The sequence below is a fragment of the Bombus flavifrons genome, chromosome 6 (assembly GCF_040668555.2).
Source record: "Bombus flavifrons isolate JBK064 chromosome 6, iyBomFlav1_principal, whole genome shotgun sequence".
NCBI classification, from domain to species: domain Eukaryota; kingdom Metazoa; phylum Arthropoda; class Insecta; order Hymenoptera; family Apidae; genus Bombus; species Bombus flavifrons.
Window position 1 is genome coordinate 8,875,367 of NC_138447.1, and position 14,458 is coordinate 8,889,824.

Genomic DNA, 14,458 nt, shown 5'->3' on the forward strand with positions numbered 1-14,458 from the left:
CAAATTACGTTTAAAATTTAGTCGTAAGCTTAAATTGACTTATGGACACAAGTATTAGGTTGTCCGGAAAGTGTCTTTCTTTTACAGACGCGTCTTTTACAACGACGCACCTTTATACAAACATGAAACCTAATCTTTATTTTGATTGATAAAATAATATAAAACGGAAAATATTGTGCATCCATTATTTCCTTATAAAACTTTTCGGGCGACCTAATACATCGCTCGTTGAACTCGTAGCGAGTTTCGGGACATGGACGAGTGGTCGTCTTCGGCCAGTTAAAAACCGAAGTTTTAATCAGTTCAGCTTTCGAGAGGCTCGAGTAAAGGAGGTTTAAAAACAGAAGAGAAGTGGTTACGTTATCTGCACTTAATACACGGTGGTAAAACATCGCTCGTTAAATCACGCGGCTAAAGAATATTCGATAAGGGAGGCCGGATCTCGCTAAGCCGCGTTATGAAATCCTTTTTGGCCTACGAATCTCACACTCTGATTCACGCGTTACATCACGAATCGCACGGTCTATCTGACTTTTCCCTTCGAATTTTACGGGCGTGCACGCTGCGTCACGACCGCGAACAAGAAAAGAATCCTTTAAAACGCGAAACGGAGTTCGCGTTACTTTCAGGCCACACGAGTCAACCGGCTGCACTCGTCAAACGTTCAATTTCCGTTTCTTTCTTGCCGGCAGATGATCACCGAAGGATTTCCTTAGTGCCTTTAATTTTATAGCGCCTACTGGCTCGAACGAGCAAACGTGGCCTTTTGTTACCAATGAAACTTCCCTTTACAGCGAGCCTCTATGAGAAAACGCTTTGCGAAATTCTTCCTACCGTCCATCCATTTTCTACTGAATTTACTTTCCGCTGGTAGCGCGGCCTTTCAACGTGGCTTGGTTTCCGATCGGTTTAACTACCACGCGTAAGTAACCAAATCCTCTTCGCAACGGTTTGTCAACTCGTTTTGCTGTATCATCGAATACTATCTGATAATGTGCGAACGACACAAGACGTGTTTATCGATAGTTCGTTATGCATGAGATATCTCATTCGTCACATATATCTATATAATAATATCTCGAATTTGGAAAGTAACCAATCTTCGTGACGTATGTGCGTAGGTGGACAATTTCAAATACAAACAATCGAATGCTTTTCCCTCGATCGAACAAGAGCTTCCGATTAACACCATCGGACTAGCCGGTCTGTACAGCGAAATTGATTCTACTGATTCGCCGATGAATCGCAAAGGTTGGTTTCGTGGCAGACAAAGCAGCCACCGTTACTCCGATTTTACACGCCCACCACCCGACTGATCGTGCAATCGCATGGTTCCCACATTATTTCCCTCGCTTGGCGTTGACACGCGGGTCAAGCGGCCAACGAGAAGCGACCTTTTGCGACGGAACATTTTGGCTCTAAACGAGTCGTATTTCGATACCGAGCGAGAACTTTTACGACATATCGGGGAAGAAAGAATGAAACGTAGTAAGTAGTAGGTGACAGTAAAATACAGACGATCCACGTTTTAAGAGAATATTCCACTGCAAAGCTTCGAGGAAGATGAAATTGTAGAAATATACGTGCAGAAGTCTGCATTCGAATCCTCGAAGTGAATGTAATTGAGCTTATTTGCACGAATGCAAAGGAACGATGCAAGTCGTGAGAAGATTTTATCCTTAAGCGAAAACGTTCCAAGCTTTGTACACTACCAGCAATTGTCGCTATTCGTCTCTAAAATTTGTAGGAATATAGTTAAATATATGTGCAGAACACCGACGAAGGTAGAGATTCTTTGTACAAAAATGCCAAAGGAAGTAGTCTGGCTTAGAGGAACGCTTTCTACAGTAGAATATTCCCATAATTCTTTTAGGTACGAAGACTAAAAGATACTTTGATATTACAAAAAATCACAAAATGCTAGAAATAAATTTGTCTCTCAAGTTTTAACGATTCAAACAGCCGTGTCAAAAATATTTTTACACGAGAATACTCGTATTTATGACATTCTCATTGGCTGCATGGCAGTTCACCGTTAAATAATTGCTAAGTGTTACAAAAGGTTGTTACAAAAATATGTAGTACCATCGTATCTGAAAGATTTATCAACGCGTCAGGTAGGCGATAAATATCCCATAGTCAGAAATAAGATTCCAGAATGCGGAAATATTGGCATTGAAGTCAGCGACATGTCGTACGTGCCTCGATACACCGATGACGCGGTCTTCGTCCGTTCTTGTTCATGGGAGCGGCTCGCGAGACGAGTAGGAAACGAATCACACCTCGAAGATCTTATCCAATTATTTTTTTTTAAAGGGAAACTAGTGTGTCGGCGATAGCTCAAAAAGAAACTACGCTGACTGATGAAAATAATGGTGTGGTTCGGGGCAACGAATAGCGAGTTTACGTGTCTCGATATCGATACGACGTACTCCGACAGCCAATAGCAGCTTTTTATTCGCGCCGATTCATACAGTACGCGTTTCCTCGTTTCTTTCAGTGAATCCACCTCTTCGTTTTGCCGATATACGGTAGTTCGTGAAAGTACCTTAACACTTGTAGCGATCTTTTACGGATATATCATACGCGTGTTATACGAAACCATTGCAAGTTTCATTAACTTCGTAACGAGACTCGACTGTCACCATTGCGTATATTGATAGAATTTCAAACGAATATGAAAACGTACAAGGAAGTTGAAAGATATTTGGTACAAGTACGTATTTCGTAGAAATCATAAAAACGTTTAAACGAACGTTAAGACGTCTAAATTTACAACGTTTACTTTTTATTAAATATACGTTTGCAGTAAATATCCTGTACCTTGTATGTACACATGTAAGGGTTATCAATGGAATCTTAAAATGCTTGATATTATATAATACATCTTTATGTCATAGATAGATAAACATACACATAAAAGATTTCTATGATAAGTGTTGAAATACTTGCGTGAATCACTCTTATGTACAATGTACACGGAAATTAAGAGATGTAACGATATCTTCGTTGCGTTTTCTTAGGAATTGCGCTCGCTTCTATCATACTTTCCTGGAAATTTCGATGCTCGCGTTCTAGTTTCTGTTGGCGATCTACTTACTTACGAGATTGTCGCGTCCCTACGATGATACCGCATCGATCGACGTCGAAACTAAACATCAGAGTATCAATTTGTAACGGCCGCTGGGCACGCGATGTTTTATCTGACTGATTCGGTGTTCGACCAGCGTCACGTCAATTCGCAATGTACAAGGCTGTTCTCCCTTTATCTGGTAAATTAACAATAACCCCTTATCGAGTGTTTTTTTCCACTTTAGCCGTGGCGAATCGAAGAGCAGATAACGGAGAACGTAGAGAAAAGCGCGGTGACTAACGCTTTGATAGAAGCAGAAAAATATCGATGCCAGTCAAGGAATTAGAAATCAGTGATTCGTTTCGATTCGACAGATATTTAGCAACTATTAGACGCTTCGCTTGTCGCTCGTTAATAGCAAATCAACCATTTACAGTGATTGCAAAATGTACGTTCTACATTTCACGACACCTAATTAATTAGAATGTAAATATAATAAAATATATAATTATAACAAATATAATAGTGTGCCAATCGTTTTCGTAATCGTCGTACGCTAGTTATCGATAGTAATTTCAACTGATAATATTTCTATCGAGAGAAATCTATGGGACGTTAATAGAAGATGCAATCGATTGAATGAAACTGATTATTTCCTATCGTTCAGGTTATAGATTGGTCAATAGTTTCAGTGCATTTTAGAAGTTTATGTATTTTTCAATGTATTTTTCTAAAAAATATTTCAAATTGTCGCGAGTCACTACGTCGTTCTAATACGTTTTTAACTCTGATAAAATAATAGGTTGCTTTACGATAATTAACTAATAACAAGTCACACATCCAACGAGGTTGCGTTTTTTCCAATTTTTACGAATGATTTCACTTCTTGGTTCTTAATAGGTTAACACGGTCGAGCAGATATTCGGGCAGAATTCCGTGGAACGAAATCGCCAACTAGCAGAGAAATATGCGGGGAATGAGAATCGTGACTCCGACATCTAAAATCTAGAAGATAGTTCGACCACGTTGTTCGTTTTCGCCCTGGGACGCCGACACGAGGCGTTCATTACCGGTCCCGAACCAGATCGTGACACGTCACGAGCGTATCTCAATGTGAAGTTCGCAGGCACGATCGAGGGCGAATTCTTGCAGACTTTCACCGGCCGAAGGACGGGCCATCGCGTCGTAAACCGGCGAGCATTTGCGGCTTAGCATCATTGTTGCGCCTCGCGGAATGATTGTTGGTCATGCCGCTCAGAAATACTCGCCGCGGGTTCCGTAAAAATTTATTCCCCTTGCCTTCTTCGTAAACCCGGAGAAGCGGTTCTGAGAAAGGAATGCCGCGAAAGAATGTCTGGAAGAGCTTTAGCTTGGATGACTCGAAAGATTCGTGGGATCTCGAGCCATCTAATTTTCTCGTTAACTAGATAATACCTTAACTCATTAAGGACCAAGTTGCGACAACGCAAAATGTCATTTCGTAGCGTTTTATAGCATACCATTGATAAAGAAGATTTTTCTCATAGATTAAATAATATTCGATCCTGAAAGGATTACTTTTTCTTACACTACGCTACGAACGTTTCGAACGACCTGATATTACGTTTAAAGGATTAGCAGTTCGAATGGTAAATTAATTGTTCCTCGTTCAATAAGTTAATAGCAAACGAGTAACGTGTGTTCGCTTACCTGCTTGGAGATTTTCAACGGGGGCCTCGAGGGAGTTTGCGTTTCGATTCGCGTTGTCTACCTCGTCATTCCGCGCTGAAATCAGGAAACACGAGAAAATCAGTGCGGTATTTGCAAAAGAGTTTAAACGCGGCTCGCGTTATCGAGCGACACTCGAGCCGCAGACTGCGTTTCCACGGCTTTTCAAACTGCGATTGCGAACACTTCGGTATCGTTGGATGACGTTTCAATTAAGAGAAACTACCGAGCGACAGTAACGAAACGAAAAACTTAACGTACACAAACAGAGACCAGTGATAATGAATCGAGGTACATAATAGCTAGCTGCTAGTGGCCACAGCTGCACGGTTCACTCTAGTTGACCTGTCGTTTATTAAACATCAGATACACGGCGAGCCAAATAGGCGTACGACACGAGTCCAATGTGTGTCCACTGTGCGTTGAAGCTTATGCTGCTTACGCTGTGCGTGTACTAAGCAGAGAGAAAGAGAGAGAGAGAGAAAGAGAAAGAGAGAGACCCAGCAAGCTGTCTGTTTCCCTGAAGCAGCACCTACAGGATGAGATTTACCTCAAAGCATGCCTCTAGGTCTCGCACGAGATGAATCGACTATCGTAAACAGCAGCTCTAAAACTATGTAACGTCGTTTCAACATTTACGACAATTATCGCAGAAAATTTTTATGCGTATACCGTGCGTGTTATGTAAAACATTTTGAAATTTCAGTGGCACTATAACGAGACACAATTGTCATGCTCGTGTTGGTAATATTTGAGACCACTCTAAACATATGCGTAGAGGTTTTTTCACTGAATATTTTCCTTGCACGCTTCAAAGATAGTGAGTGAAAAATATCGAAACCTCGTAGATTTATCAGCTGTTTATAATAATCCTTGAAATTAACGAGTTCTCTTTGCAACTACGAAATTACGTTAGAGTGCTTCAGCTGACATGAAATAACACGGAAGTTAGAAAATCTAGAAATTGAAAGCGCGTTTATCAGGCGTGTCTCGTGTGATCCATAATTGCAATTTTTTCGCATAAATGTTAAAACGGTATTTCGCTGTTTCGAAGCTGTCGATTATGAATAGGTATCGTGATATCTTTCGTCTCGTGCGAGATCTCATACGGAGTCATGTCTCGAGATAAATCTCATCGTGTAGAGACTGTTTAACGTAGAGTCGAGTAGCAGCGTATTTCCGTATGCAGGACACCATTACACTCATTCAGCAATAAACGGAATACGCGGAAGACTATACGGGCTACGGGGACTCGACGGGACTCGACTCTTGTTCCCTGCGACCTTGATCGCTTAATGAACATTGCCCGTGCAGATCCGTATCTTGAGACGCGGCACGTCCACCGGCTCTCTACTTCCCTCCCACGACGCCAACAAACCTTTGAACTCGATCGCTATTAATTAATCTCAAAGATTGGCGGGTGCTCTCGTTTCGAAACAATTCGACACGAAGGTGAATTTAATCGCTGTAATCTTCCGCTGATATCGTAAATAGATTCGATAAATTACGGTTCTGTTGCAAGATCGCAGCGAATGATCTCCAGAGTTTCTATGGATTTCGAGTCACGATTAACGAGGATGTCCGTTTCAAGGTTTCTCGACGAGAACCCTACAATGGAACGTGCCGAATGCGATACAGAACAGTATCCTTCGCTTCCGAATCTTTCTCAAACGTCTACGATTTTCTTATTCGTATTTGAACTATCAGAATGGCGAAAAAATCGGAATAACGGAACGTTAGATTACTGGTAAAGAAAAATAATTTCTGTCATTACATATTTTTAACCAAAAACAATTTTGACAATAACGATTACGAGTAACCAAAATATTTAACAAATTAATATCTTTAACCATTGGATTCTTTGAAAAGAATATTCGAATAACGGCGGTTGTAATAGAGAAAATTCTACCGTTTAAAACGAAATTCTTTTAAAAAGAAATGCACGCTTCAGCGGATTTTAATTACGAAGCCAAGTAGCGGGAAGGAAGGAGTCGGAAGGCACAACCGGATACCTTCGTCCGTCCTTGAGATTTCGAACGAGAAACGGTTGATCGAATTATAGCGAGAGCGGTGTCGGATAGATGGCGAAGAATTTTCGCTAGTGCAGCGGATGGTGACGCGCGTTCTTCGACGGCGAGGAATATTTTTGCGGTGCCGGCAGATTTAAAGCGAGCGATATCGTCTACTTTAAGAGTTCTTACGGTGAATCGTAAACTCACGATGGTGCCGCGATCCGAGCTTGGACGTTATGACGAATACGAACGCGTGGTCTAATCGAGCGTTAAAATTCCATGTCCGTTTCAATTTTACGGATAGTTTAGTCGAGGATGAGGAAGTAATCCGTGCGCATTTGCAAAAATTTCAATCGCGCCGTGCGACCGCAAGAGAATATTACGTTCTTTCATTCCTCTACCACTCCAAGGCCCTCTTGTACGCTTGAATTAATATTATTAGCGAAATTTTACTAGTCACAAGTTACAAGTTACTAGTACCGGCAAATACTCTTGTACGTGGTACATAGCTTGCGGAAGTATTCAAACGTTTGTAGACACGTTCTATGAATACGTATATTACGTGCGTTATGTAAAACATTTTGAAATTTCGAAAGAACAGTTACCAGACTCGATTATCATGGTTATATCATAAAATACAGGAGCGTTACGTTTTACGGTACACTGTGGCGTGTATCGTGTGGCGACGATTAAGACGAGCATTTTTTAGACGACATTTTTCAATGGCGATCGAACGGGAAGAGGAGCTCGACGAAAGGCCCGGCGGGAAGTTGACATTAAGGGTTCCGACCGAGGGAACCGAACCAGCAAACAGGAAAAAGGGAACGAGAAAGAGAGGGAGAGAGAAAGAGAGCAAATCAGTCCGGGAGCGGTAAACAGGAAGAGGACAGGTTGGCTGGGGAATGGGAGTGAGCGAGAGAGAATCGGAAGGAAGGAGGGAGAGTTGGAAGAAGTGGAAAGAGAGAAAAGGGAGCAACGAAAAATAAGAAGAGTGGTTCTCCTCTCCGGTCTAAGAGTTGGGAGCGGGTGGCCTTGAGCAGGTCATCACCTCCGGCTTGCGATGCTGATGCTGCCCGCGCTGGACCATCTTAACTTCTTCTTCTTCTTCTTCTTCTTTCTCTGCTTTTTCCTCTTCTACTTACTTCTCTCGAACCCTCCTCTTCTCCTTTAACCATCTCTTCCTCGCCAATCTTCTTTGCCCTTCTCCTCCTGTCGCTTGCCGTTTCTCCCGCTTCGCTTATTTCTCTTTTTCCTCTTCTCCTTTCCTACCGTTCTCTGTCTTCCTTGCCCTTCCGCTTCATCCTCGACTCTCATTCCTTCCCCTCCCTTTCTCGTGCTCTTTCGTTCGCCATCCTCCTCCCTATTCACGTTCTTTACACTTTTCCACGAACCTCAGCTCCACGGAACAATCCGTCCGAGCTAACTTCGCGGAGGCCGAGCGGATTTACAAACGGACGACGTTCCTCGTCGCGATGTCGACGACGAGAATTCTCTTGCGGATTCGCATCGGAGATGCGCGTACAAACGATAGTCTTTTTCACGAACTCGGGAAATTTAATAAAAACCCAGTATAATCCTTCAACAGTAAGAGGACCATTGGGAATTTTAGAGAATTTTTAATTGGTCGATCGAAATCTTTTAGTGTTATCTTTGGTATCGAGTAATCTTACGTCGACTTTCATCGTAGAAATCCACGTGGAGGGTAGATACAGTTTTAACGTCGTTTCTTCCCATTCGTCGAAGATGCCACGACGTTCTGGGCACATTTCCCCATCGCTGTCACGAACCACACGGTTGCCTGCGTTGAACCCCGCAAATTGTCGAGTGTAGCGAGAACTCTCTGTGTCGTGGCAGGGGAATCGCGCAAATTGAGTTTGACAAAGTGGATCATCGGGGTCGGCCTTTCAAAGACGTAATAACGCTGAACGCGTGGCTGTGTGGTCTGCAGCGCGTAAAAATTGGACGTCACTCGTACAGCTAGCATTCTGGTCGAACATCTGCTGTACCTCGCAATTTTGTTCATTTCACGTTCGCCAAAGCACTTCGTCTTGTTTCTATACGAAACTCGATAATTTGCTTCGACCGATTGTCGGAACAAGATTTCGTGCCTGGCTGACTGAAACGGGAAGGAAGGGAATCACGCAAATGGTGTTTGACAAAGTGGATCGTCCGTACCGCCTCTGAAACGTAATGGTCGACGCGTGGCGATGTCAGCCCGTTGCAGCTACGACGCCGGGACGAAATCGTTTCGGTAAAAATCGAATGCAACCAGATGGACCGGTCTCCGTGCATCGAGTTAAGTGAATGAGAAAGATAAACATAATAATTACGGCAAATTGCTGGCTGCCGCTGAAAAGCGCATCGTGGAGGACCGGCACGTTACAAGAGAGAGGAACTCGGGCGCCGCTAAGTATCAACGCCCCACTGTACGCCGCCCAGTGAAATCAAAGTAGCTTAAATCGGTGTATCACGAGACTCGTGAGGATCTCTTAAGCAGACTCACGTGTAGCCTTAAGGGATGTATTCTTACGGCGGAAGAGAAGCTGCTGGAGAAAAGAATTTGGCGGATGAGATATACGAGAATGTAACTCGACTAAATTTTATTATTCTGCTAACTTTATTATTACGATAATAATTACTACGATTGCCTGCTTACCATACTCGGATAAGATTGCTTCGATTTATATGATATTAAGATTCTTCTATTTTATCGTAAAATCGTCTATTTCTTCTGCGATCTTGGTGTGTCAGAAACTTTTTTGATATCTGAAATTTCTTAGCGGAAGACAGTGGAAAGAAATTCGATGAGGCGAAGGAGCGGCTGACCGGAAGTACGTTACTCGCCGCGTGGGTCGATACTGTTGGAACATCGGTACAGTGCAAACAGCTTCGATAACAAACGTGCCCACTCCCACAAGCTTGTTTGCAGTTAAGAGCGGTGCGAGGGCTTACAGGGAGATACCTGTTACCCCGTCGCTTATTTCCCCTTGTTCCCAGAACTCCAGTCGAAATTCGCGACATAACTTTCCGGCTGGTTGAGCCTAAGTTAAACGCGCGTTAATGCAGACGTCGCGTGGGATTCTTTAATCGTAAACTCGTTTACGATAGGTTTGTGAACGGCAGAGTGCGAGGCGTGTGCTGGAGTTTGCGTTGGGTATTCTATTCTGGTAAAAGCGTGTATTACGAGCCGGCGTAATTCTCATGATGTAGTTCGTTGTACGGTGAAATCACCGGCCCGTAACACGGTCACGAAGCAACACGAGCGTTCTTGTAATTATTAACTCGTCATTAATTAGTATGAATTCAATTAAATGGCCAGAGCAACCGGCTATTACCTGGCCAATTACAGAATCGAATGATTGAAAGACACATCAACGATTAGATAATCCTTAAAGCGAGCCAGAGCCACGCGCGAGCCACCGCACAGAATCGGTTATATTGTTCCACGATAGAAATCAACCACGCGTTGCAATCATCGAAAGTAGATTGCAAGCAGTAATCGTAATTGCGATATGTCGTAAGCAGATAATTTTTTATGTTTCAACCGTTTTTACGTTGCGTCGTACTAACTTTTCCAAGTTTGATGCTTTGAACTTTAATCTATCGATCGTACGATGATATGACACGTTCGATTCATTATTTGCGTCATGATCGATAGAAATTGAAACGTTCTTTCGCAACTTTCACCCGAACTGAACTGACGTTCATGGATCGGAACGTTTCAGTGATAGCCATTCTATGCTCAAACGAAGATCGTAGGCGAAAAAAATGGTAAATATTTATTTTTCTCATTTATTCTAATTATTTAGATTTCTTTTGATTTTAACATCAGTTTATGATTAGTCAGGAAATTTTGACGAAAGAAATAATAGCAAATATGATGCAAGAAGAAGAAGCAGTACGACATTCGTCATGTCATTATTCGAAATATAATTTCAAAGAACAAGTCATTATATTTGTTGATTATCTCAAAAGATAAACACATCATATCATTTGAAAAGATTTTTCTATTTTCACAGAAATTATTTACAGATCTAGAATTAATTGCAAAATCGAATATTATGTTATTCAAAATAATATTTGAAATAACGTAACTTCGAATATGCTCGAGTCCATAATTCACAGAACGAATTGTAGAATTGCTTTTCTGTGCAAAATAGCTACGTAATGTGATTTACACTCTTGGCCCAAACGCAAAGCTTGGATACACGTGACGCGTGATTCGATCATGGTTATGATTTCCGATCCCAGACGGACAATCGATCAATTAAGCTCGTTTGTTGTTGTACGCTCCTAAACGTGTAACCAATATTGATTCAACGACGATAGACTCGCTTTACAATAGACGGAATGGCACGTAGCATCAACCACTATAGAAATTATCGCGTTGCAGGCGTATCGTTAACGCTTCCGAAATCCACGGTCGAATCTATTCTCGCCCCGAGGTAATCGTGGAGAATTGCAGCAGTTTGAACGGGTGTGCGCGTGCACGCGATACACCCAGCCCCTATGACCCCGCTGAAATAATAAACGCTCTCATGATCGTTCGCGCGGCTAACAGAGTGTATCTCGCGAGTTACAGCGAGCAACGAGTAGTTGGCGCCTACCCGATAAACCGACCGACCGACCGACCGACCGACCGACCAACCTCGCCTCCGATCAACACATCGCCGTGTGTCGTACGGAAATTTAATATGCTCGTACAAGACCATATACAGATGCACTATGTCGGAGATGTATTCGATGAATGAACTAATTGTGCGTTCCACGTCGCGAATTCTACAGGATGATGCCACTTGCTGGTCAACTCAAAAGCAGTGCCGCCGAACTTGTTTTCGGTTTACGTATGTACAGGTACAGTAGTGTGCAGAAGTCTCAAGTCATGCATCAATAGGTAGCGTGTTTACAGTAGCGGATAATATTTCTAATATTAGAAATAACGTTTCTACAACGTTATGGTATTCTTTAGAAAGATATTCTTAGATATTTCCTTTATCGTGCCACTCGTTTGTATCATAGTTTGAATTAACTTGCAGATGAAAATACCTCATCATGGATTTTACCGAGATTACCATGTTTTCTTGTTGATACGTAGAAACAAAATAAGCGGTTGGATCGGAATGATCTTGGGAAACATAAGATAAAGGAGAGAATATCTCCAAAAGAAGGAGAGATCGGTAATTTTTTACAACTCATTGTACTTTGAATGTAAATTATTTATCAGAGTACGATGAAAATGTCGAGCTCGAAGACGAGCTTTCTTAATCGGTTGGGATGCTATATTATAGTTTCTCGTTATATGCAATATTGAATGAAGTACAAAGAAGTTATTGTCTGCAGTGGTTATAAATAACATTGCGATGATATTCGTGCAAGATGATAATATTGGAATAAAATTAGCATGCAGTAATATTTCATCCGTGATAACAATTGAGGGTTAAATGAGAAAAATCAGTGACGGAGATAGGGATTTTAACGAAGTTGTAATCAAGTGTGCGCCTGGCTTCTCGGGCAAACAGCAACGAAATGAGACGGTAAATAGTTTGAGGCAGGTGTACCCCATCTGCAGTGTCAGCTGCCAGCGGCCGAAGCCCTTGGCATGGTCTACCTTTGAAATTCGAAAAATATCCTGTGTATGAGCGAGCGAGCGGACGATCGAGTAAACGGGCGACAGCTGTTGCGATTTTCTGTGGGTGGCAAGTGAAAGTGTAGCTTCGAGGTCAGTGCGGGAGACAAATTGAATTTTTGTAACCACATCCTTTGGTAAATCCGCTTAAGAAAAATTTGAGCCGATTTTGCTGTCCAAAGACTCGTACGTCCATCCGTTCGACTTATTATTTTCTTTTATCTCGCTGAACGATTTGTGAATAGGATGCAAACACAGAGATCGATCGACTCGAGAATAACTCAGCGTGAATAACTTCGAATGATGTGGAGAACTGTGAATGAATGTTTATGCTATTAATAGCAGGTGAGAAACGATTCGGAGATTGTACATGGAGATTTGGTATGCATGTGCATGGTGCCATGTGGAAATTTAGTTGCACGTAGCAGGAATGTGTGTTGTGTGAAAGATTCTTAACCCTTCGCGCATAGAATTTTAACGTTTCTATTCAATAAAAAATCAATTTCATGAGAACAAATTATCGATTGTTAAATTATCATCTACAATTGCTTTCTTAATTTTATAATCTACGCAATCAATGCATTAATATTTCTGGAACAATTGTTTGAACGATTATGCACGATTAATCGAAAAAGTGATCACAAAGAGGAATTCAGCTTTTGAATCGTACCGTGGACTGTAATTAAAAAATTTCATTTCAAATTTCAAAAGTTTCATCAATTTGTTATCGAACAAATTAAGATAGTAGCCGATCGTTTGAGCTGTTATCATTATATCATTTTCACGTTTGATGTTTTATTACTTTCCAAACGTAACGTTCAAGTATAATGTTTACATAAATTGATTACGCGAGAATGTTGTTGAAAACGATAAAGTGTTGTTTATAACTTATTTCATTCGATTATTTACAACACTCGTATGATGCTGAAAAAATAATATCAACACAATTGGGATTTCGGACGCAAGTGGTTGATCTTGTTGCCAAGAACACTTTGAATGTTTAAAAAAAATCACGAGCATACAGTTGAAGCTAGAAATCAAGCGCGTATCAATAACGATTATTTCATATTTTTTTCAAATTTAAGAAATTTTCTATTAATAGAAAGGTACGACTCAGCCGAGAATGATCCAAAGAATGCAGTAGATTTAACAGTGCAATAAGAATCGAAAGAATTCTGTGTGAATCACCAAAGAATTTAGAATAATAATTAGAATTCAGAGGAACAGAGCCGGAAAGAATTGAATCATCCTGAGTAAGAATTATTATGGAATCAAATCGTCATTCTACTACTTCTATTTCATTGTTAAATATAGTTTACACTGCCTTGTTTTATGTTTAAGAGGTAAAATTCTGTCTACCTCATGCTACATTCTTACAATTTATAGTTGGAACAGTATTTGTAGCAATATAGCGGTCCCCTTTTTCGTTTCAAGGCGAGCTTTTTCGTCGATCTGGATGGAAGCACCCGGTCCAGGGGAGGAATCTTTTTTTACTCGCGATGCTGCACACTGCGCGCCTCTCTAATGTCCCACATCCTGCTGCTGAAAGCGTTCTCCCGTCATCAAATACAGAATCGTAATTTTTGAGTCTGCTAATTGCTCCGTATCCGGGTAACTTGAAAGCGGTTTTCTCCTTAACGGTGTTTTATTTAGTATGGTACTGCGATGACGCGATCAGTTCGTGACTCAGTTTCGAATTATTCGATAGTCAATGATTCATCCGATTATGCGAAACGCCAGACTTCGAGATGCTTTTTACGTTCTAATTCGTTACTGGAAATTAACGACATCAGCAGCTGTTCGATCGTACTTTTTGCCAGCTTCGAGGTCAAATTTTTTCGCGATCACGCAATTAATATAAGTAGCGTAGACCTGTCTCGTATATTTTATTGGCTTAGATGTTTGAAGAAATATTTTTTCAATTGATTGGTCGATCAATCAAAAGATGTTTGAAGAAATATTTCTCCCATACAAATAATAGCCTTTATTCGATCAGTCGGAACGAAACGAACCTCTGCGGCGAACTCTTGTCGTGTGTTA

General features: G+C 41.4%; 1 protein-coding gene and 1 long non-coding RNA gene across 4 annotated transcripts in view; one reads left to right on the forward strand and one right to left on the reverse strand.

Moving 5' to 3' along the window:
- The window catches only part of bbg (PDZ domain-containing protein big bang), a 59,546-nt gene that overhangs the window by 14,844 nt on the left and 30,244 nt on the right, over positions 1-14,458 (reverse strand). Inside the window, exon 6 of one of the 2 annotated variants that reach the window (XM_069115797.1) lies at positions 4,763-4,837. The exons of the other annotated variant lie outside the window; for it this stretch is intronic. Coding sequence (XP_068971898.1) covers positions 4,763-4,837 — 75 coding nt within the window. The remainder of the gene's footprint in view (positions 1-4,762; positions 4,838-14,458) is intronic. 2 annotated transcript variants of the gene reach the window in all.
- The window catches only part of LOC138181175 (uncharacterized), a 164,189-nt gene continuing 158,197 nt past the window's right edge, over positions 8,467-14,458 (forward strand). For both annotated transcript variants that reach the window (XR_011173460.1, XR_011173461.1), the window contains exon 1: positions 8,467-10,563. This is a non-coding gene — a long non-coding RNA (uncharacterized LOC138181175). The remainder of the gene's footprint in view (positions 10,564-14,458) is intronic.